This window comes from Etheostoma spectabile, chromosome 8 (assembly GCF_008692095.1).
Source record: "Etheostoma spectabile isolate EspeVRDwgs_2016 chromosome 8, UIUC_Espe_1.0, whole genome shotgun sequence".
NCBI classification, from domain to species: domain Eukaryota; kingdom Metazoa; phylum Chordata; class Actinopteri; order Perciformes; family Percidae; genus Etheostoma; species Etheostoma spectabile.
Window position 1 is genome coordinate 32,494,216 of NC_045740.1, and position 20,527 is coordinate 32,514,742.

Genomic DNA, 20,527 nt, shown 5'->3' on the forward strand with positions numbered 1-20,527 from the left:
CACTAACTGATTAGTTAGTGGAGTGGGAAAGAATTCACTCTGCTTTCATCCTACAAAAGCTACAGATGAGTGACATACTGTATGTCTGAGCATTAATACTTAGATATACAGTATATAAAATGTCAGGGGACCATGGCGGTAGGCCACATCTCCAAACAAATCAGGGAGGTCCCTCACAATCCTCATTCCAGCTCCAGGGGTCAGTCTTTGCAGGACTTCAGCTGCTTTATGCCGACCAGGCATATACACAAATGCAGCAGGGAGGCTCACAATGACTGACTTGATGTCGAGCTGCCAGTTCTGCCAACAACAACTCCCTCTGTCCCTCCGGTGTCCTCTGTCCCAGGCTGTCTATCTCTGTTACACCCGATACTTGCAGGCCCAGAGGAGAGTACCTCGCTGACGGTGAACCCAGGGTCCACTCAGCGTGTCAGGGCCTTTAGAAACCAAGGCACATATAGTTTTGTGCTCTGCCTACTGTAACACATATACAGAGAGTGTATGTAAGGAAATGATAATATTCACTGTACATTGTAGCAAAATTTCATAAATGTTTCAGAATCTTTTGTTGGACTTTGCTTTTGTAAGTCTTAACCTTTCAAATTGCCTTTCATTAAAAAGTAATCTGATTATGTAAACGCAAACATTATTTTTTTTTTTTTTTTATTTATAACATGAAAACATTAAAAAAGTACCTTTTCAGATCTTATTAATGCCCTAAAATGTGTTGGTCATATTCATTACGATCACATTTGGAAGATGAATCAAATAAGCTTTATTTATAATGTGATTTAAACACAACACAAAGTGCTTTGCAGCAGCGGCCCCGCCCTTTTTCTGTTGCCAGGGACCTTTATATTCATAAAGAAGACCAGGGACCAATTGTCATTTTTAAGATGCATCATTTAAAAAAAATAAAATGCTGTTAACGTTTTACACAGTGCTCAATCTACAGTGGTTTTATTTGCATATGATATAATGGCAACAAAGGCTAATTGTATGAATATAATCTGTTTTAACTTTAAGACCATTTCACAAAATATTTCTCTTTTCTGCCATAGAAGCCACTCACACAGCACTCTCTCAGGCAGTAATGGAAAATTGAATGAAAATACATGTCAACTAAGTGTTTAATTAGCTAATCATTTCAGCTGGACTTGTACTACATTATATTGTTGTGTAGTATTTTATAAACTATAGATGTGTTTTGTTTGCAAAAATCTTAATTTGTAAATTAATTAGAAAATAAAGCTGTCAGATTAATGTTGTGGAGTAAAAAGTACAACATTTGACTGACATAGAACTAGAAAGCATGACGAGAAAAGACTTGAGTACAATAAAAGTACCTCAAAGTTCTACCTAAGTACAGTAGTACATGTACTTAGTTACACTGCACCACTGGCGGGTGGATATTAAGGGAAAGAATGAATTTCTTCAGATCCAAAGTGCAGAGACTTGCCCTGAGTTTGGAGGTGATGCAGAGCTACAGTACGTTTGTACTACCTGATTCATTTGTTTGACTTCAATCATAAAATACAAGTCTCAAGTTTTTTCAGCACGTGATTTACAGGGGGATTTAACCAAAGGGACGAGATGAGGAAAAGGAATGTTGGTCAAATGCTGCTGTCCATTTACAGTTTTATTTTCACTGAGCTGGAGAAAGTTTGCAGCCATCCAGGATTTGATGTCTTGAAGACAGTTGCTGAGGTAAGTTAGTTTGTTTTTGTAATTAGGCTCTAGGGGGAGGTAAACCTGCGCATCATCTGCATAACAATGAAAATAAATGTGTTATTGAATAATGTGGCCTAGCAGAAGCAAAAAAAGAGGAATCACCAGATTTGTCTTCCCTCTTCCCATTCTATCGTTATTTTTATGTAAACCAGGCACTGATGAATACGGTGTGTGAGACTGCAGGTACAGTAGACTCTTGTTGATGTTGATGGTCTTCATAGATCCATGTGCTGTCAGTTCTCTCCACTCACCAGGCAGCCTCAGACAAAGGGGTAGTACGGATGAGACTTGAGTCTGAGAAACAGAACAACAATCAGCACTGGGAAAGTAGCTGCACCGTGCAGGGGACATTTGCTGTGTGTCGACTTACTCATCGAGCACGCAGGCCCTCCACCCTCGGTCCAGTCCTCTTAGTGCTCTCATGTCTTCTTCAGTCAGACTGAAGTCAAATATCTGCACAAACATTGAAACTAATTTTGATAAATTAGTTTTCCAAACAACTATGTTGATGCTCATAATTAAAATGTTAGTACTAAACAATAGTGTTTTATAATTCCTACAGCACAGTTAAAAGGTAACTGCTGTTGTGGACCTTGTTTTCCTATAGTATGTCTTAATAGGAGGACTTTTGTTCACAGTGGACGGAAAATAATATAAAACTATCAAAAGACGTCTTGGTTCATCTTTCCACTGTTCCAACAATCACAACTCTAGTTTGGTTGAAATTAACCATTAATTCATCTATTTACATGTGGAGATATGCTGCTCTATACACGCTAAAAATACTGATTATTTTCATGGAGTCTGGTGGAGATATGCTGCTCTATACACGCTAAAAATACTGATTATTTTCATGGAGTCTGGTGGAGATAGGCTGCTCTATACATGCTAAAAGTAGTGATTATTTACATGGAGTCTGGTCAGAGATAGGCTGCTCTATACACACTAAAAGTAGTGATTATTTACATGGAGTCTGGTGGAGATACGCTGGCTCTATACACGCTAAAAGTAGTGATTATTTACATGGAGTCTGGTGGAGATATGCTGCTCTATACACGCTAAAAGTAGTGATTATTTACATGGAGTCTGGTGGAGATACGCTGGCTCTATACGCGCTAAAAGTAGTGATTATTTACATGGAGTCTGGTGGATATAGGCTGCTCTATACGCGCTAAAAGTGCTGATAATTTACATGGAGTCTGGTGGATATAGGCTGCTCTATACGTGCTAAAAGTGCTGATAATTTACATGGAGTCTGGTGGATTTTGCGATGGCAACCTCAGAGCGGTTTATGGTTAAAAAAGATTTTACTTTTTAACAAAAAGGGCCACTCCATGATAACACTTATGCACATTGCACGTTGTGGTGAATGCTGACACAATGCTGGCATTAGGCATCATTAGAAGAGGGACATTAATATTACTTTTCAGCCACCCTAAGCCTGTAGGGATGGTGAAGTCTGTCAGTCCAATGAACAAAAAGAATGCATGCAACAAAATGTATTTAAAAAGTAGATTAGATTAGATTATACTTTATTCATCCCACAACAGGGACATTTTGTTATTACAGAAGCAGCATTTTCTTCAATAAGAGCAAAAAACAAAAACACACAAACAAGTAATGACACAAGACATACAGGCAAACAATAGACAATGATCATATGGCAGACTGAAAGTAAGCAAAATGGCGTCAAATAAAGGTATTTTAAAGTGCGGTTGCCATGATACAAGAAACAATATTGCAGGGTAAGTGACGTTAAAATTAAATTGAATGTGTAATTAGAGCAATGAAGCAAGAGTCGGAAAATACACTGTTTTGATTACAGTACAAGCTTATAAGGTCAAAATGGTTACCACAAATATATACACTATGTCCTGAATGGCATGCCATAGCCCTTAAATGTATGTTTTTTTATAAATATGTTTTACCTTTGTGTTTTCAAGGATGTGATGAGGCTTGTCACTCTTAGGGATGACTGAAATACCCTGCTGCACATGGTACCTCAGCAATACCTGGAAAAATACCACTTTTAAAAACAAAGTAACACACACACACACACTTACACATAAGCAATACACTCCCACTGACCTGTGCAGGGCTGTGTCGGTGCTTCTTGGCTATATCTGCTACGACTGGGTCCTCCAGGAGCTTATGTGGATCAGTGTCTCCCATCAACCTATCATGGGCAGGGTACAGACCAGAGCACAGGATTTATAAATTCACAAGAATCAGTAGGCTTGGTGCTATATTACAATTCTCCATATTGATACAACACTCCATATTTCACTAGACTGATGCTGCATCCTACTTCAGTCTGCATCAGAATCATCCGGACCCACCCCACCTCGTCTGCATGCTCATATCCTTGTTGTATATTTCGCTAGACTACTTCCAACTTAATCCAAGCTTAGAGTTTTTCTCAGGATCCATGTCAAAGTTTGGGGTAAGTTTGTAAAGAAAGTTCAAAGGTCAAAGCAGTTTCTCTGCACAGCAAGAACAGTTTTGTTTGGGTGTGTTGATCTAAGGGGAACACAGTAGACAGACTTAAAAAAAAGTGAAAAAGTAGCACTAAAGGAAGGAATTAAAAAAGAAAACCAAATTATATTTACAAGGAATATACAGTAACTTATATATATACATATATATGAACATATACATGTAAACTGTATATACTGTTAGTATGGATCAAGAACATTTCCAGGATAAAGCCTCACACATGCTGAATGTCTGGCTTCTGTCAGGAAACGAACGCAACTGACTTCGAGTCAGCTGCTAAACTGATTTAAAGAGCTCACGTCCCTGTGGTGTGTAAATGGTTAACTGCCTCTAATACTGGATGAGGGTTTTCTTTTGCTAATGTTCCACCAGAACAAGTTCCTCCCCGAGACTGTTTAGCAGAGCCACTGTCGCTGCGTCCAGAGCTCAAGATGATTGGGATTGGTTCAAAGAAATGCACTTAACCCGAAGCTGGCGTGGTGAGACTACTTATAGGATGACAGAGACCATTGTGTTCAAGAACCACCTCCTGAGTTATCTGAATAAATAAATGTGTCCTACACGGATCCCAAAATGGCCTCTGACCATGATTACTCTGAGTTTGTGATGTCAGCAGAAGCATCCAGGTGCTTGATTCATTTTAAATCCTCAGTGTGAGACAGTGGGATGTGTGAGTGTGCCTTACATGTCTGGGGGTCTCTCAGGCGAGCCAAAAGGACTGAAGGCCGTCAGGGCGATGTTCTTGGATTTACAGAACTCTATCATATCTGTCTGCACCAGGTAGGGATGTAGCTCGATCTATGGATGACATAACACCAAACAAAAGCTGGACACATACAGTATGGATGCTGATGTCCCTACACAACAATATGTTATGTTATGTTAATGTTTAAAGAAGCATAACCTGTGGCTCATTACATGATGATGATGATTAACTGATCACACCAAGTCCCCGAGTTCCAAATCCAACACTTGTGAAAGCTGTAGTAACATGAAGTCAGACGCACTTCTGTCTTATTATGTCTCACTAAATCAGTCAAACACACTGTCCAACTTCTACATGTGGACATGTTGCCACGCTGTATACTTTGACAACTGGTGTTGCTAACAATGGCTAACATAGTTGGAGCTAATGAAACTAATGAAAAGTCTTGTAAGTTCACATTCAACTCGAGTGTGACATCAGCATGAATTGCACTATCAGGACAAGCCAACTATGTGTAAATATTATATAATACCTGATTGACAGCAGGGGGCACCCTGCACAGAGCAAGAAGTCTCTCCAGCTGCAGGAGGCTGAAGTTGGACACACCAATACTCTTCACCTGTCCCGATGCTTGCAGGGCCTCCATCCCCTGCAAACACAACAGCAGACTACACGATACAGTAGATGTATGTGTGGCGCTGCAGACACTGCACATGGCAGCTGTGGAGAAGAGAAAGAGGACATGTGTGCTTACCCTCCATACATCCACGTAGTCTATGTCACAGGTCAGCATCTTGCCGTCCTTCTCTGGGAAAAGGTCATCACCCATTTTCTAGGAAGAAATATTAATGTTTTATGGCAAAGATTAGATTAGATTAGATTAGATTAGATTCAACTTTATTGTCATTACACATGTACAGGTACAAGGCAACGAAATGCAGTTTGGGTCTAACCAGAAGTGCAATAGCAATAAGTGCAGGATATATACAATGGTTTCATAAGTGCATAATTGCATAAATATGGAAATGAATACTATTATAAACAGAATTTTACAAATGTTGTTTAAAATGGTTTGTCCTATGAATATAAAATATAGATAACAAGTATTGTGGGCAAGATTTACAGCTGGATATGTACTGAATATAATATACAGGTGGATATTACTCTAAGTAGAATATGATAATAAGAATAAGATATGGCATGCCTCCTTTTTGCAACAAAAAGCACACACAGTAGTGACTAGCAGCTGAATTAGGTCAAACCTTTAGCAGACACAGATATCTTTATATACAGATATTGTAATACTTATGTATTTCATGGAGTTGTTGGAGACCAAAACTGAGTTTAAATTGAAGTTACGTTGTGTTAGGTGGTTAGAAACCCCAACCCTAACCCTACTATATATAAATCTAAAAATGTATATAAAAATATTTTTAAAGTTACACTCAACCTTTAGGCCAACAGGGAAATGCACAAGGTACAGATCCAGATAGTCCAGCTGGAGATCCTTCAGAGACTTATTCAGGCACACAGGGATGTCATCTGGGGCATGAAAGGTACCCCACAACTTTACAGAAAGACAGGGGGGTTAACAGAGAGGTAAACAACATGCTGCATGGGGCAGCAGCATACAAAAGCATACAAAGAGGTAAGAAATCTAAGCACACAGTAATGCATAACATTTTTTCCTCAGTTTCCTAAGTAACTCAAAAGCTTTTTGAGTTAATCAGAAAACCATATGTGTAAGAGTCAGTGAGTTGTGGGCGTGACAGGAAGTTGGATTGGTGTGACATGTGTTCCCCTCAGCACCCACCTTACTGACGATGAACATGTCCTGGCGCCTGATGATGCCCTGCTTTGTCTTGGAGCACAGAGCCCTGCCAACATCGACCTCATTGTTGTAGCAGTAGGCGGTGTCTATGTGGCGGTAGCCTGCTGCGATGGCGGCCTCCACTGCACCCTGGACTGAGGTGCGGGGAAGGGCTGAGGGCTGCAAGAAGTAAAACATTTTTAAAATGGGCCTTTCACTCTCTTACTACTGTACATGTTTAATAGGTTTGTTCATGTATGCACAATTCACCAAGTCAAATTTCACATAATAGTAACTTCTTGTGGCAGTAAATCTCTTGGCAAGAGAGAGCTTCAGTGTACAGCCTGAGGAAAAGTCCCCTGCCATTTGCCCTGGGGGAGGACAAATAATCTGCCAATCAGAAGCCAGTATTTACACTAGCTTCGCTGCTTCATTCAGTAAATACTCTTTGATCTAAAATGCAGGTATTTACACCTCATAATTAAGAATATTACTCTCAAACTGTATGCAAGGAAACAAACTGCTAACAATTGGATTGTTTGCTGTACAAGAAATAGGAAATGAGTGTTTAGGCTACCTTCCAAGTCCCGAGACCCAAAACTGGCATTCGTGTGCCATCATTCAGCTCTATGGTCCTGTCCACCTGTGTGTCCTCCATGGAGTACATTTACCACGGCAGGAGAACAGCCGCAACATGAGAAACCCAGCGTGCACTTGGACACTGTCAAAGCTTTCCTCTTCCTCTTTTTGCCCCTCAAACAGCAGCTGCTGAGTCAACGTCCTTCCTTTATCTATGCTGAATTTACTTCTCTATCTGACGTGGTTCTTTCCTTTGCTCTCTGTGTCTTCCCCAATGTCTTTCTCACTCTTATTTCTGCCTTATCAGTCCAGTAGTTAATCATTGGACAACACACAACTTCACCACCATGAAGTATTAATGTGTATAAGGAGGAAACATGTTGCAAAGGTCACTATTCTCATACGGGTAGCAGTGGGCAAACACACAGAAACACACAGAGGCAGGCTCACATTGGAAGAAGAACTCTGCTGTAATATCTCCAGTTCAACATCAGATGGTGATATTGTATCACTGCTCTGTGCACTGACCATACAAAGGCTGTAGATATTTACTTTTTATTATATTATATACAGTGATAATAGTCTCACAGTCTTGAACTATAATACATTTTAGATATGGATAAAAAGATAATTACAAAAACTAAAATCTTTCTGTAAACATTCATGCCATTTCCTCCACCATCGCAATATTCAACACTGGGCAAACAGCAGCCTCGGGCCCCCACAGGCTGCAACGAGGCCCTAATGTTCTGTCAACATTTACACTCCGTGTCTGCCTAGGTAGATCCATGTTTAACCAAACACCCTGGGGCCCAAAATGTTAATGGGGTCCAGGGAAATACAGTATTTCTTTGTTTTTCTGGGAAAACTAACATTACTTTTACATAATAAAATGAATATACTGTATATTGTTTCAAGATTGTTGTATTGTTGCATTTTTTAAAAACATTATAAAGGCAGTGATTCTCAGCTTTGGGGTCACAAGATGGTTCATGAACGTGATGCAATAAAATCATGTTTATTTATAAATTGCATTTTATTCCATAAGTCTATGGAAGAGGATTAGGGCCAAATGTGAAACATGTATTTTAATTCTGATATTAAAGTCCAAATTGTGGGAAGACACACACTGAAGTAAGACCAGTCTGCTCCTTCCCTTTCTGAAGAGAGCGCCAGTGTTGTGGGACCAGTCTAGTTTTTATTTGGTTATTGGTCATTTAAAGTTGTGTTTAGTATGGTTTGTAGTGGTTTATAGTGTGTGGTATGTTGTGCAGATTTTAAATCCCTGTGAAGCTAATTTCTGATGAATGATTTCAGGCTTTTCAGTTTTTTTTAGGTTCAAAGGAACATTCAGCCTCTGCAACAGGTTCTTGGAGATGTCTCTTTGTGCTGGGGGTTCTCTTGATGATTCTGAAGTTTCTTAATGATCGTCTCTTGGTGTATGTGTTGTTTGTGTCAAATGGTTAGTTCTGAGAGCCATGTCAATATGGTTTTATTTAGGTAACTATTAACAGAACTACTGAATACAATTTAGTGTCTGAAAATATATATACAGTATATATACTGTACATGTACTGTAAATATGATTTAATATGACACACAATTAACTTACAAACAAAGGAAACATACAGAGAAGGATCTGCTTATATGCATGCCTAACACAGCGTTGAAGGACGTTTTCTAGCACAAGCAAAGTATGCAGATTATCAATAATAACGTTTACAAAAATGCATATTCAAATATAAATTTAATTCTGAAAAGAAGCCAGCTGGGGTGTGATAGTATAGAGACAGATCCCATTTAGGAACTGCCTTGACTGGATGGATGGAACAACTCTCCGCTCCCCAGTGACCTGTATCGTGTGAAGTTGCCTTCCCAGCTCGATGGGTCGGGGTTAGGCACTGGCCTCGAGTGGTTAGGGTTAGGATGGCGATTGGTCAGGAGACAGGGTTGCGTTACCTTACATAAGCGTGGACACTGCCCAATAGTAGCTTGAGAATGCTATTGAAGGGCGGGTCTTGCCTAGCAGTTGCATGGGTTAATAACACGTCAACTGTGTCTGCTAGCAAACAAACTGTCTACAAGCTCTACTAACACCTTGAAGAACCAGGGACAGAAACTACACGCTATAGCTTTCAGCTAAAGCATTTTTGTGTCATGATGGAATGTGGATAAATCAGAAAGCTATATCGTGCCTTAGCTTGCTAATACAAAGCCAACATTAGCAAATTTGTCCTCTCTGATAGACGTAGGTTGCTAAAAGAATCCGTTGACATGATGTTGTTAGCCAGCTGCAGGCCCGTTGGTAGCGTGTCAGCTGATTTGTTCCCCTCCAGTGGGCGCCGCTTTCAGAGTAGGACGCACAACCACCTACAGTCCTGCAGTTTATATCAAAGAGTACATTTCATAGACATACAAAGCATTACACAAAAACAAGTAACATACTTTGCTTGTATAAAATATAAATATTAGGTGTGCTCATTTCATATGGTTTACATCAAAAATTTGACCTTGAGTTATGTTGCTTCCAAGATTTTGTTGCCACAGTAAGGACATTATTACCACAGTTTTCACATCAGATTTCCTAACACAGCGGAATAACATCTAAAGCTGATTCCAGCTCAGTACACAGCACGTGACTAGCTTCCTCTGGGCTTTGGTCCCCACGAGGCCCATGGCATCAGACTGGTCCAGCTCCGCCGCATCACTGGTCCAGACAAGCGCTGTCGTGGCTGACGGAACAATAGTAGCGCTGGCAAAACTCCTTGATCCGAACACAAGCCTCCACCATCATCTCTTCTGGCACGGTCACCACAATGCGAAAGAAATTAGGATACTCAAAGGCCTGGGAGAGGGCAGAACAACGATACTCTCAGGCATTTAAGGGCTCACACACATGTTTACATTGTGTTCTAAATGGGAGTGTGTAGAAGGATGTTGGGCCAAATGGATACACGACAGAAGAAGGTGTCTTACTGAGGCCGGCAGACAGAAGACCGACTGCTCCGTCACCAGCCGTTCAGTAAAGTCCACATCGCTCTTAAAATCTGGAAAGCGATCCATGTCAATCCCCACCTGGACACACACACACACACACACACACATTTCTTCTTATAAGAACCTTAAATTAATATCTACATCTCTTTTAGTAAAATATAATATGTAGGATGATGATTCTCATGCATGGATAGGTTAGATTATAATGAGTGAATGTGAAATATTTATATGTTACATGTTACACTGTCCATTAGGTGTGGTTTGTTACAAGATATGTTTTTTCTTGTAAATCAACTGTAGCATAAACTACATAAAAAGGCCAAAATGAAATATCACCAACTTACTCAAAATGACATATTAATTGAATTCAATTGACTTTTTTTCCACTTATCTATACATATGGCAATCAATTTTGAAATGCTCTAATGTAACAATCACAATAACGTAATGTTCACCCCAATACTGCACAACTGGTTTGTTTATAGTTTAGCAAACTATTCAAGCAGTTGGACATTTTGTTTTCCCATCCTGTATATATTCATATATAATATTTGTTCTTATATTTTATTCCTATTATTATTATTATTGTTATTATTATTATTATTATTAATATTTCATGTATATTTCATGTATACTGTATGTATGTATGTTGTATCCTAGTATTTCATTTATATTTGTATTTTGTTCTGTGTGACTGATTTTGCTGCAGTAACACTATAATTTCCCATTTTTTGGGGATGAATAAATATCTATCTATCTATCTATCTATCTATCTATCTATCTAACAGCTGGTAATTCACATAGGCTTTTTATCTCTCATGTGATTAATAGTTTAAATGGGATACATACTGTACATTTCAGGCAACCATACACAAATACAGTACCAGTCAAAGGTTTGGACACGCTTTTTCTTTCACTCCAATGGGACAGTGTGTCCAAACATCATGGTTAAAATAAACCACACACACGTGTAGTACTGACCATGAGGTACATGGCTCCTGAAGGCATGATCGGGTTCAGGCCGGGGACGGTGCACAGCTCATTAAAACAAATCTCTGAGTTGGTCTGAGGAAGAAAAGGATAAATCATCCAACTGGTCTCATAGGATACCAAAAAAAAGTACAAACATACTAGAAGAGGACTGAAGACACAAAATAGCTTGGTCACATAATTTAAAGGAATTATGAGTAATATTCTTTTGTTCCAGAACAAGAGACCTTCCACCACAGTACTGAAAAAGAAGGTCTGGCTAGTACGCATGGGAGAAAAACCTGCTCTGGATTACAAACGTTTCTTTAAACCAATCACAATCGTCTTGGGTGGTGCAGACAGAGACATGGTGCCTCTGCAAAATAGACTTGTTCTGGTGGAACAAGTCTACGTTCAGAAGTAGTTTTAGTCGTCAACAGAAAACTCAGATTGGACAGATAGTCTAGCTAGCTGTCTGGATTTACCCTGCAGAGATCTGAGGACAAGGTAACCATAGTCCTCAGATTGGACAGATAGTCTAGCTAGCTGTCTGGATTTACCCTGCAGAGATCTGAGGACCAGGTAACCATAGTCCTCAGATTGGACAGATAGTCTAGCTAGCTGTCTGGATTTACCCTGCAGAGATCTGAGGACCAGGTAACCATAGTCCTCAGATTGGACAGATAGTCTAGCTAGCTGTCTGGATTTACCCTGCAGAGATCTGAGGACCAGGCAACACAAGGTAACAGATACCCGGCCTAGGTGAGGGACATCTAATGAAATTTCCAGCGGGGGAAGTAGAAGGTCATGGGTGTAGATTAGTGGACTATTAAGACAACTATTTCAAGTCCCAGTAAAATAATGAGAGGGTAATAGATATTAATCATTATCCCCCTGTGTACCTTCAGAAAGTGAATGGTGTCATTGTAGAAGCTTTGAGGTGTGTTGTTGAGGATGCTTTCCAGGGCACCCTGGATGATACTGCAGGCTCCCAGAATACGCTGACTCAGTTTCACCAGACCCTGTCGAATCTGCAGAGGAGACATACTGCATGTGTCACTTAGGTAAATGTAATAGTGATCCGTTGGAGTCTTCCTTTTTCTCTTTCTGTTAAAAGAAGAATGCACAAAAAACCTACATACCTTGGATCCAAATATATCATTCCTGTCATGGATAAGGATCCATCCCATTCTCCAACCCGGGACCAGCCAGCGCTTAGCCAAGCCGCCGCAGGAAAGGATGGGAACGTCACTGCTGAGAGACGCCACGGAAGGACTACTGCAACCTGGGAAAACCTGAGGACAGGAGTAAGAACTAAATGAAATATGTTCAGATGGAAGATCATCCATGGTCACAGCTGACCAGTTTGTTGAGTGATAGTGGGCTTGATGGTGAGTGGAGCTCACGTTGAAATGGAGGCCATATTCCAAACATGTAAAGTTAAGTCAAGTACAGTACATGCCCCGACAACACATTCTTACTCCCATCGCGTTAAAAAGAAATACGTGGTCTAAAGCGTGAGAGGAGAGGAGCAACCACGGGCACGGCTTTACAGAGGAAGTGGGTTATGTAACGCAACCAGTGTTGTAGTCCAGACCACCCAAACCGAGACCAAGGTATCACCAAGACCAGAGTGTATCGAGACCGAGACAAGATCAAGAGTTTGAGGGTTTGAGACCAAATCAAGACCAAGACCAAGACCAAAGTAGGGCGAGCCCAAGTCAAGACCAAGACCAGATTTGTGTTAAACAGCCAGAGGTTCTTCTCCTGTCTCCGGCATTCACTTTCTTGGGAGTGCATGCAAAGGGGGCTGGGAGCGGGGGTTAACGGTAACAAATCATAAATTAGATACGAGTCAAGTTATGGTTGCATTTCCAAGTTTTAGGACAAAGGCATACATCAGACGATGCACGGGCAGTTTAGCAAAGTATCTGCAGGTGTGGTCCAGACTGGTCTAGAAATAAAATCCAAAGTCTGCTTCATCCAAGATTAGACTAAAAATGAGAAAATTAAAATAAATGTTATTCCTGTTTTGAAATACATCTGTCTCTTTAGCAGCTAATCATGCCGCCACTATGTTTAACTGGTCGCACACTTTGTTCGCAGCAGTTTGGCACTTCTCCCTGCTTCCACTGGGAATGAGGTCCTTGACCAGGTTAGAGGGAGATAAAACAGTAAGGCTGCAGACCAAACGCACCCACTGGACTCAAAGATGCTAAAACACTGCATACTGCATGACTGGGGGGAACTGCAGAGTGAGGCTGTGATTTGTCACAACTACTGATCCTTTCCACATGACACATCATTGTCATACATAGTCATCTGCCGTGATGGGAATAACAGCGTTATAAATAACGGCGTTACTAACTGCGTTACTTTTTTCAGTAATGAGTAATCTAATTGATTACTCTTCCCATCTTAATCATTTGTCTGATTGCTGATATAAAACTGTTGAAAAGTGAAGCTTAAACGCTACTTGACCTCGCTTATTACTATAAAGAGCAATCTTTTTAAATCATATGACACAAAGAACATGCCTTAAACGTTTACTTTTTAACTTTTTTTCAGGTTCTTCGTCATACAAAACAAGCATTTTAAGCAAAACGGCTGTAAAAATGTACCCATACACCGTTTTTATGTATTATTTATTCTGGAGAGAGAGAGAGAGATAGAGAGCGAGAGAGAGAGAGAGAGAGACTAAGTGTGATGATGATGGTCTGTAAGCAGAGACTGCAACGCTCCACAGAAAGCTGGTTCTCATTAAACCAGTCTCAGTATGTTGAAGCGGGGAGCTGCCCCGCGTCCTATTGGCCAGACTGCTACAGATGATACAGTACAGAGAGGGTCACATGGAGCAATTACTAACTATATCAGCACTGGCCGTAGACACGCATGAATTAAATGCATGAAAAAGGAAAAATGTATTCTGCAAGATTATAACAATAATGCCTGACTTAACGTGCACTAGTGTTTCTCCACAGCATAGCCCTCGGAGTACTGCAGGGGTACGTTATGTAAGTGTTGTGTAAGTTTAAACAATATCAAACATGCATGTTTCCTAACATAATTATAGGCTACTGTAAAAAATTAATGAATTTGAGCATTTTAAATAGCATTTAAGTGTTTTTCTGTTCTCAGGTTGTAGTTTAGTAAAGCCGAGACTGTTGTGGCTCCCTGTATTGAACTTTGTACCAACACGTGATGTTCAGGGGAGACTTGGCGGAGAAGGATATTTCAAAGACGGTCCGTTGTTGTAAAAGGATTGAGAACTTCTGCACTAGACAGTTCAGACACATGTTACGTAAGATCGTAATTCACTGTCGAGAGTCTCATGGAGGACAGGGACAAGGGGGATAATGCCCCTCTGACTGAGCCTTGGCCCCTTACCTCCAAACCCTCCCATCAAAAAGAAAAAGGGGCGTGTGTTCCGCCCCTCTTCCTGCTACACCATAACCCAACAAATATGCAATAATTGCAAACACATGTTGCCAAAAAGTGCAGAGTCATTCTGGTCTGCCTGCTTTTTAATGTAAACTTGTCAGATGGCAGTGGTTTTGTGAATGCACCCGACAACCCCGACTCAACACTTCCACTTACCTTGCGAGGAGAAGCACAGATGCGAGCCTTGATTTGTGTAGCTGTGAAATAAAGTTTTGTTGCTACAGTGTGTATATGGCTGTGTGTGGATGGGACTCCTAGGTGATGCTGGTGTGGTTATTAACTTTTGCTGTTTCATTTCTAGTATTCTGTTCTCTTCACCCACATAGACCCATAGACCATTATTTTTCTCTCTCCATAATACATTAAATGATTACAGTAATTAACCTCTTACTCTGTTGAATGAACAGACCAAACCTCAATTTGTCCATTTTAATATCACAGTACTTACAATTTCTTCAAAAGTAGCACCACGATTAATACTATATGCTATTTAACACTTACTTTTAAAAGAACATACTGTAGCTGTATAAAGGCCAAAAACTTAAAGGTGTGTGTGTGTGTGTGTGTGTGTGCATGCGTGCATGCGTGTACAGGAGTCTATGTCCGTATAAATATCTGTGTACATGTAAAGTTTGACCAGAGCAGACTTTCAAGGCCAACACTGATGCCAATGATAACGGACTGAATGTGCTGGCAATGTTGTTTTCTGATAGTCAACATTTAAATTGGATCATTTTCCTGTTCTAAGGGTTGGCTCCCCCACTATCTGTCTCTTTGAATTTTGACATCTGCCGGATGTCCCATCATTATCTTCTGTCTCTGTATTGGTGCTTAAACCTGAGGCTGATTTCTGAGGACTATGGTTACCTGGTCCCCAGATCTCTGCAGGGTAAATCCAGCTAGCTAGACTATCTGTCCAATCTGAGGACTTATGGTTACCTGGTCCTCAGGTCTCTGCAGGGTAAATCCAGACAGCTAGCTAGACTATTGTCCAATCTGAGGACTATGGTTACCTGGTCCTAGATCTGCAGGGTAAATCCAGACAGCTAGCTAGATATCTGTCCAATCTGGGACTATGGTTACCTGGTCTCAGTCTCTGCAGGGTAAATCCAGACAGCTAGCTAGACTATCGTCCAATCCTGAGTTTTCTGTTGACGACTAAAACTACTTCTGAACGTACACATGTTCCATCAAAACAAGTTCCTTCCTGAGACTATTAAGCAGAGGCACGTGGCTCTGTCCGAAGCTTAGCCCCGCCCATGACGATTGTGATTGGTTTAAAGAAATGCCAATAAACCAGAGCACATTTTTCTTCTATCCAGTGATGCTGTGTGGACTAGCTGGACCTTGTGGAGGAAGGTCTGGGCAATGCGAGACTAGTCTAGTCCACACTCTTTTCATTTACAAAGACCCAACAACTTGACTGACTGAGAGTTGGACTCCACTGCAGCTACAACTAATGTCTAATTAGCTGTTTGGGCAAAATAATTACAAATCACAAATTGGCTTTTCCAACTTCACCTGAATGCACCTTTATGTTGCTGCTGTATCGGGGATGAAGCAGAAATTAGGGCAGCACTGATCCGATTTAGTTTCTCCTCAATTCGGATGCCTCAAATCAGAATATCGACCCACACCAATCCTATACCAAGTCTCTTTTTTATATTGTTATAATCTTTCACAGAGCGCGGGGCTCAGCAACACAACCTCTGCTGTCACTAGGATTGGGAATCAAGAACCAGTCCCAATTTTGTTTTCATAGGAACAGTTTGGAAAAATCTGGTTTCAAATCCGATCATTGGTTTCCAAATTTAAGTTTTGGTTTCAGTAGCAGCCACTTTACCTCCAGGCGCTTGTTGTGTTGCAGCCATGGAGCACAGTAAGCAACGCTCTATCTGTGAAATACGCATGCAACTCGTTCCAACTCCACCTATCGAAGCATCAGAATCGAGAATCAATAAGAACCAGAAGAAAAAGGAAGAACTGCAACTGGAATCAGAACTGTTCAATTTAAAATGATGCCCAACCTCTGCTGTCACTGCAGTGAAAACAGTGGCTCACTGGTGTTTCAAAGGGCCAAGGCCTGTGGGAGTACTCACCATGTTGCTGTAGATTTCATCAGCCAGAATGGGAACGCAGTGTCTGGAGGCCACTGGGGAAAACAAGCAACCTTTAATTGTTTCACTAAGACACAAATGCTGTTTATGTAATAATCCATATGTTCACCACTGACTTTAATTGTTATGCCAATTCAAAGCTTTTTGAAGTATTTTTCTAAAGAAAGATAAGATATTCCTTTATTGTTTCCTTTAGAAGAAATTTGTCTTGAGCAGTTTGAGAAAAGAAAAATGGCAACACATCACTCATTCAGTCAGCAGAAGTGCAGCTAACCTTTGAGGATTTTCTGGAGGTGTGCCTTGCTGAACACAGAGCCACACGGGTTGGATGGGTTGGTAACAATCAGACAGGATGTCCTCTCGTCAATCAGGCTCTCCAAGTGTTTCAGGTCAACCTCCCATGACTTCTCTGGCTGCAAATCAAAGAAGAATGTCTGGGTGAGGGCAGACACTTTATTGTATATGACAGTGATACCTGTGTCTTGAAGATGTTTGGGGATAGTTACAATTGCAAACACGAGAAAGCAACCTGTTACACGTTTACATGCACATATTTCACTTTAATACCAAATATAGTCTCACATTGCCAGACCTTCCTCCACAGTGCTGCACAGGAAGGTCTGGCTAGTCCACACAGCATTCAGAAATAGGAGAAAAACGTGATCTGGTTTATTGACATTTCTTTAAATCAATCACAATCGTATTGGGCGTTGTTAAGCACCGCACGGAGCAACAGTACATCTACAAAATTTGGTGAAAAAATTTGAAAAAAATCCTATTTTTGCACGGCTGCATATAAATGAGAACATTAGTGGAATATTCACTTTCATTAGCGATGTAAATAGATTAGTTGGAATATTGTCTTTTCCAGAATATGGGCAAAAAGAGCAGTGTTGTGTACATGTAAACAGTCAGTGAGGCTAAGTGAATAGACACAAAAATATAAACAGTATAGTGGGTTGGGATGCGACCTGTTCTTACTTACCAGCAGGTTGTAGAGTTTGACCTCGATACCCATGGAGACAGCCAGAGTCTTATATAAGGAGAAGCCTGGGCACGGGACCAGGATGTTGTCCCCTGGGTTACACAGGACACTGATAGCCAGGTCAATGGCCTGACTGCAGCCACTGGTCAAAATGACATCCTGGAATAGAGAGGGGGGGGATCTTTACTTTGAAAAGCTTCAACACCAAAACCACTTTCACAACGCAACAGTTTCTAGTACTTGACGAAAATAAAGTCACTGTAACAAGTAGGTTCCAACACTTCAACACATGCACTCTTGCATAATGTTGCAGGTATCGTGTTTATTACATAATGCGGCTGGAAGTAATTTTCATTCACTAACAATGTCCTTAGGGCAGGGGTGTCGAATTCAATTTCACTAAGGGCCACACTGGAAAATGAGAATCACATGAAGGGCTACAGTTTGGTCGGCAAGAATGTCGAAGAAATTGCCTAAAATTAAATAAGTTGAATAAAGCAACAGAAATACTGGAAAGACTATAAAAAGCACCAAAAAACATGGCAAAAACTCGGCGGGCCAAAATTGTTTGTGAACCTTAATATATATGGGGGCCGGATCAAAATTTGTGAAGGACCGGATTTTGCCCACTGGCCTTAAGTTTGACATGTGTACTTTAGTTTGTCATTATGATTCAGGTTCCAAGAGGAAAAGGCATGTATAAAAACGTCTCTTAGCTAAAGTATGAGGAGTTTAGGGAGGAAGCACCTCTGCCTCTAGGGGAGCCTCAGGGCACGTGTAAAAGTTGGCCACCGCATGTCGGCTCTTCAGATAACCTGCGGTTGGAAACAGAGAAAATATACGTACAGTACTTTAATTACCTCTACATATCCTTGTTTGTAGCAGGACGTCGCTGACATGAGCACATAGTATGTGATTTACTGAGATCAGACAGTATTTCTGGTTCCTGAAGTTCACAAACGTTAACCTAAAGATGTAGGAACTTTACTGCTTAGTGTGACTTACCAACGGAAGGAGCATAGCCGTTGTATTTCTGGGAGTCGATGGCGTCTTTCATGGCCTGCAGTACAGCAGTGTCTGTAGGCATGTTCCCAAACACAGTGGGATCCCCTGGAGAACACATAGTCAGCAATCAGCCCACAGTGACGACTCAGCATTCAACAAAGTACCCCTCTACACATGGAGAATACTCATGTTATATGTTCATATCATAAAGGTAAGTCATTTGTCTGCTTTATTTCCAATCTTTTTAGAAACAAATTGGAAATGGAAGGAGGTAGCTGGTCTGTACTGATTATAATCACACATTATTAGATTGACCTAAATGGTGTTTATCTGTTGACCGATTTAGTGCTTGTTATTGATTATTGATCAAATAATTAATAATTACAAATTTGCATTGCATCTAAGCAACAAAGTGGCATGTCCAGACAGATTAAAATCCCCAATCTAGTCATGCTGAAGGCCTCTCACCTATGGAAAGAGCGATCATGGGTTTATCCGGGTTGGGAGTGAGCTTCATCCCGTCCACTATGGCTCTGATGGGATTGAGCGTGTTGTTGGCCATCTCCGAGGGCTTCACCTCCCATCGCTGCCTGCGGCTCTTGGCTTTGGCTGGATACAAACTGCCCTTCACGCTGACGTGGTGGATGTTGTTCCCATGTACTACTCCCTTCCCTTTGACTCCAGTCCCATTCAGGCTTTTGCCGTGGACTCCATTCCCATTCATCTGAACCAAGGTGCACTCGTTATCCAGCCTGGAACTGATGAAGGTGATGACGATGAGTGTTGGCGCAGTAAAATATATTTACTCAAACTTCAATTTAATCTTGAGGTATTTATACTTAACTTGAACTGCCAGGTTTATTGCAGAAGACTCAAGCCTCATGAATATTCATTATGGAACTCATTAGGGTTATGTTTAGGCAAGAGGAGTGGGATTGGTTATGGTTAGGGTATGAAGAGCTGGACGAGCCAATCAGGGATGAGTCTTCTCCATAAACTGCACATTAGTTAATTTTAATAATATACAGTGGTCTTACCCTACCATCCTGCAAAAAAAAAAAAAAAAAAAAACTCCTGGCTGGTGCCGTCCTGTCATTCCACTTTTCTAAATAAAAGCTTGCGTCTGTATTCGTACTTTGTTTTTTTTTGCATGTTTTTGAACATAAGTACGGCAATCATGCTAATGATTACAAATAATTTTTCAGCAGATGTATTATTTAAAACACGATTGATTGATTATCACTTATTTTGTTGTATAATCATTTGTATAATCGCAATAGACTACATTCAAGGGTCGGACACTAGGAAATTAAACCTCTCATGTAACATGTTTTAAACCTCTAAAAACGTTTTTTTAATTTTAAAAATGTAATAAAATATTATCTAATGTTTTGGATGATATCAGATCCCCTTCTATGGGAGGCATAAAAAACGTTTTGTTTTATTGTAGCCTACCTTCTGTGGTCTCATATTGTAATTGTAAATGTGTATTATTTTTAGTTGGCTTAACGTTCCATGTGGGTGTTTGCAGATAAAAACTTTAATTCAAAAAATAAATAAATAAATTGCAGGTTTCATCAAATAAACAATATATTTATACCAGCCTCTCCGGGCTGCAGCCATACCCTGATGACCATACATGAGCCTGGAGGTCTCCAGACTGCAGCCATACCCTGATGACCATGCATGAG

The 20,527-nt window shown here is 40.5% G+C and overlaps 2 protein-coding genes across 3 annotated transcripts in view; both read right to left on the minus strand.

Moving 5' to 3' along the window:
• The window catches only part of LOC116693448 (aldo-keto reductase family 1 member B1-like), a 21,313-nt gene extending 13,595 nt beyond the window's left edge, over positions 1 to 7,718 (minus strand). The window contains exons 1-10 of one of the 2 annotated variants that reach the window (XR_004332920.1): positions 7,321 to 7,718; positions 6,747 to 6,923; positions 6,384 to 6,500; positions 5,688 to 5,765; positions 5,466 to 5,582; positions 4,913 to 5,025; positions 3,820 to 3,907; positions 3,660 to 3,743; positions 2,102 to 2,184; positions 1,926 to 2,025 (exon numbers count right to left, since the gene is read on the minus strand). Coding sequence is in view for 1 of the 2 variants with exons in the window: in XM_032522439.1 (XP_032378330.1) it covers positions 1,992 to 2,025; positions 2,102 to 2,184; positions 3,660 to 3,743; positions 3,820 to 3,907; positions 4,913 to 5,025; positions 5,466 to 5,582; positions 5,688 to 5,765; positions 6,384 to 6,500; positions 6,747 to 6,923; positions 7,321 to 7,410 (981 nt within the window). In the remaining variant the exon portion in view is untranslated. Of the gene's footprint in view, positions 1 to 909; positions 2,026 to 2,101; positions 2,185 to 3,659; positions 3,744 to 3,819; positions 3,908 to 4,912; positions 5,026 to 5,465; positions 5,583 to 5,687; positions 5,766 to 6,383; positions 6,501 to 6,746; positions 6,924 to 7,320 lie in introns of those variants that run through there. The other variant, XM_032522439.1, reaches the window with a different exon arrangement.
• A 2,072-nt stretch (positions 7,719 to 9,790) lies between these two features.
• LOC116693420 (tyrosine aminotransferase-like) overlaps positions 9,791 to 20,527 on the minus strand; it is an 11,853-nt gene continuing 1,116 nt past the window's right edge. The window contains exons 2-12 of the mRNA XM_032522395.1: positions 19,305 to 19,594; positions 18,837 to 18,941; positions 18,579 to 18,646; positions 17,832 to 17,990; positions 17,121 to 17,259; positions 16,829 to 16,881; positions 12,431 to 12,583; positions 12,191 to 12,319; positions 11,301 to 11,384; positions 10,299 to 10,397; positions 9,791 to 10,167 (exon numbers count right to left, since the gene is read on the minus strand). Of these exons, the coding sequence (XP_032378286.1) occupies positions 10,027 to 10,167; positions 10,299 to 10,397; positions 11,301 to 11,384; positions 12,191 to 12,319; positions 12,431 to 12,583; positions 16,829 to 16,881; positions 17,121 to 17,259; positions 17,832 to 17,990; positions 18,579 to 18,646; positions 18,837 to 18,941; positions 19,305 to 19,594 (1,420 nt within the window). The 3' untranslated portion in view covers positions 9,791 to 10,026. The remainder of the gene's footprint in view (positions 10,168 to 10,298; positions 10,398 to 11,300; positions 11,385 to 12,190; positions 12,320 to 12,430; positions 12,584 to 16,828; positions 16,882 to 17,120; positions 17,260 to 17,831; positions 17,991 to 18,578; positions 18,647 to 18,836; positions 18,942 to 19,304; positions 19,595 to 20,527) is intronic.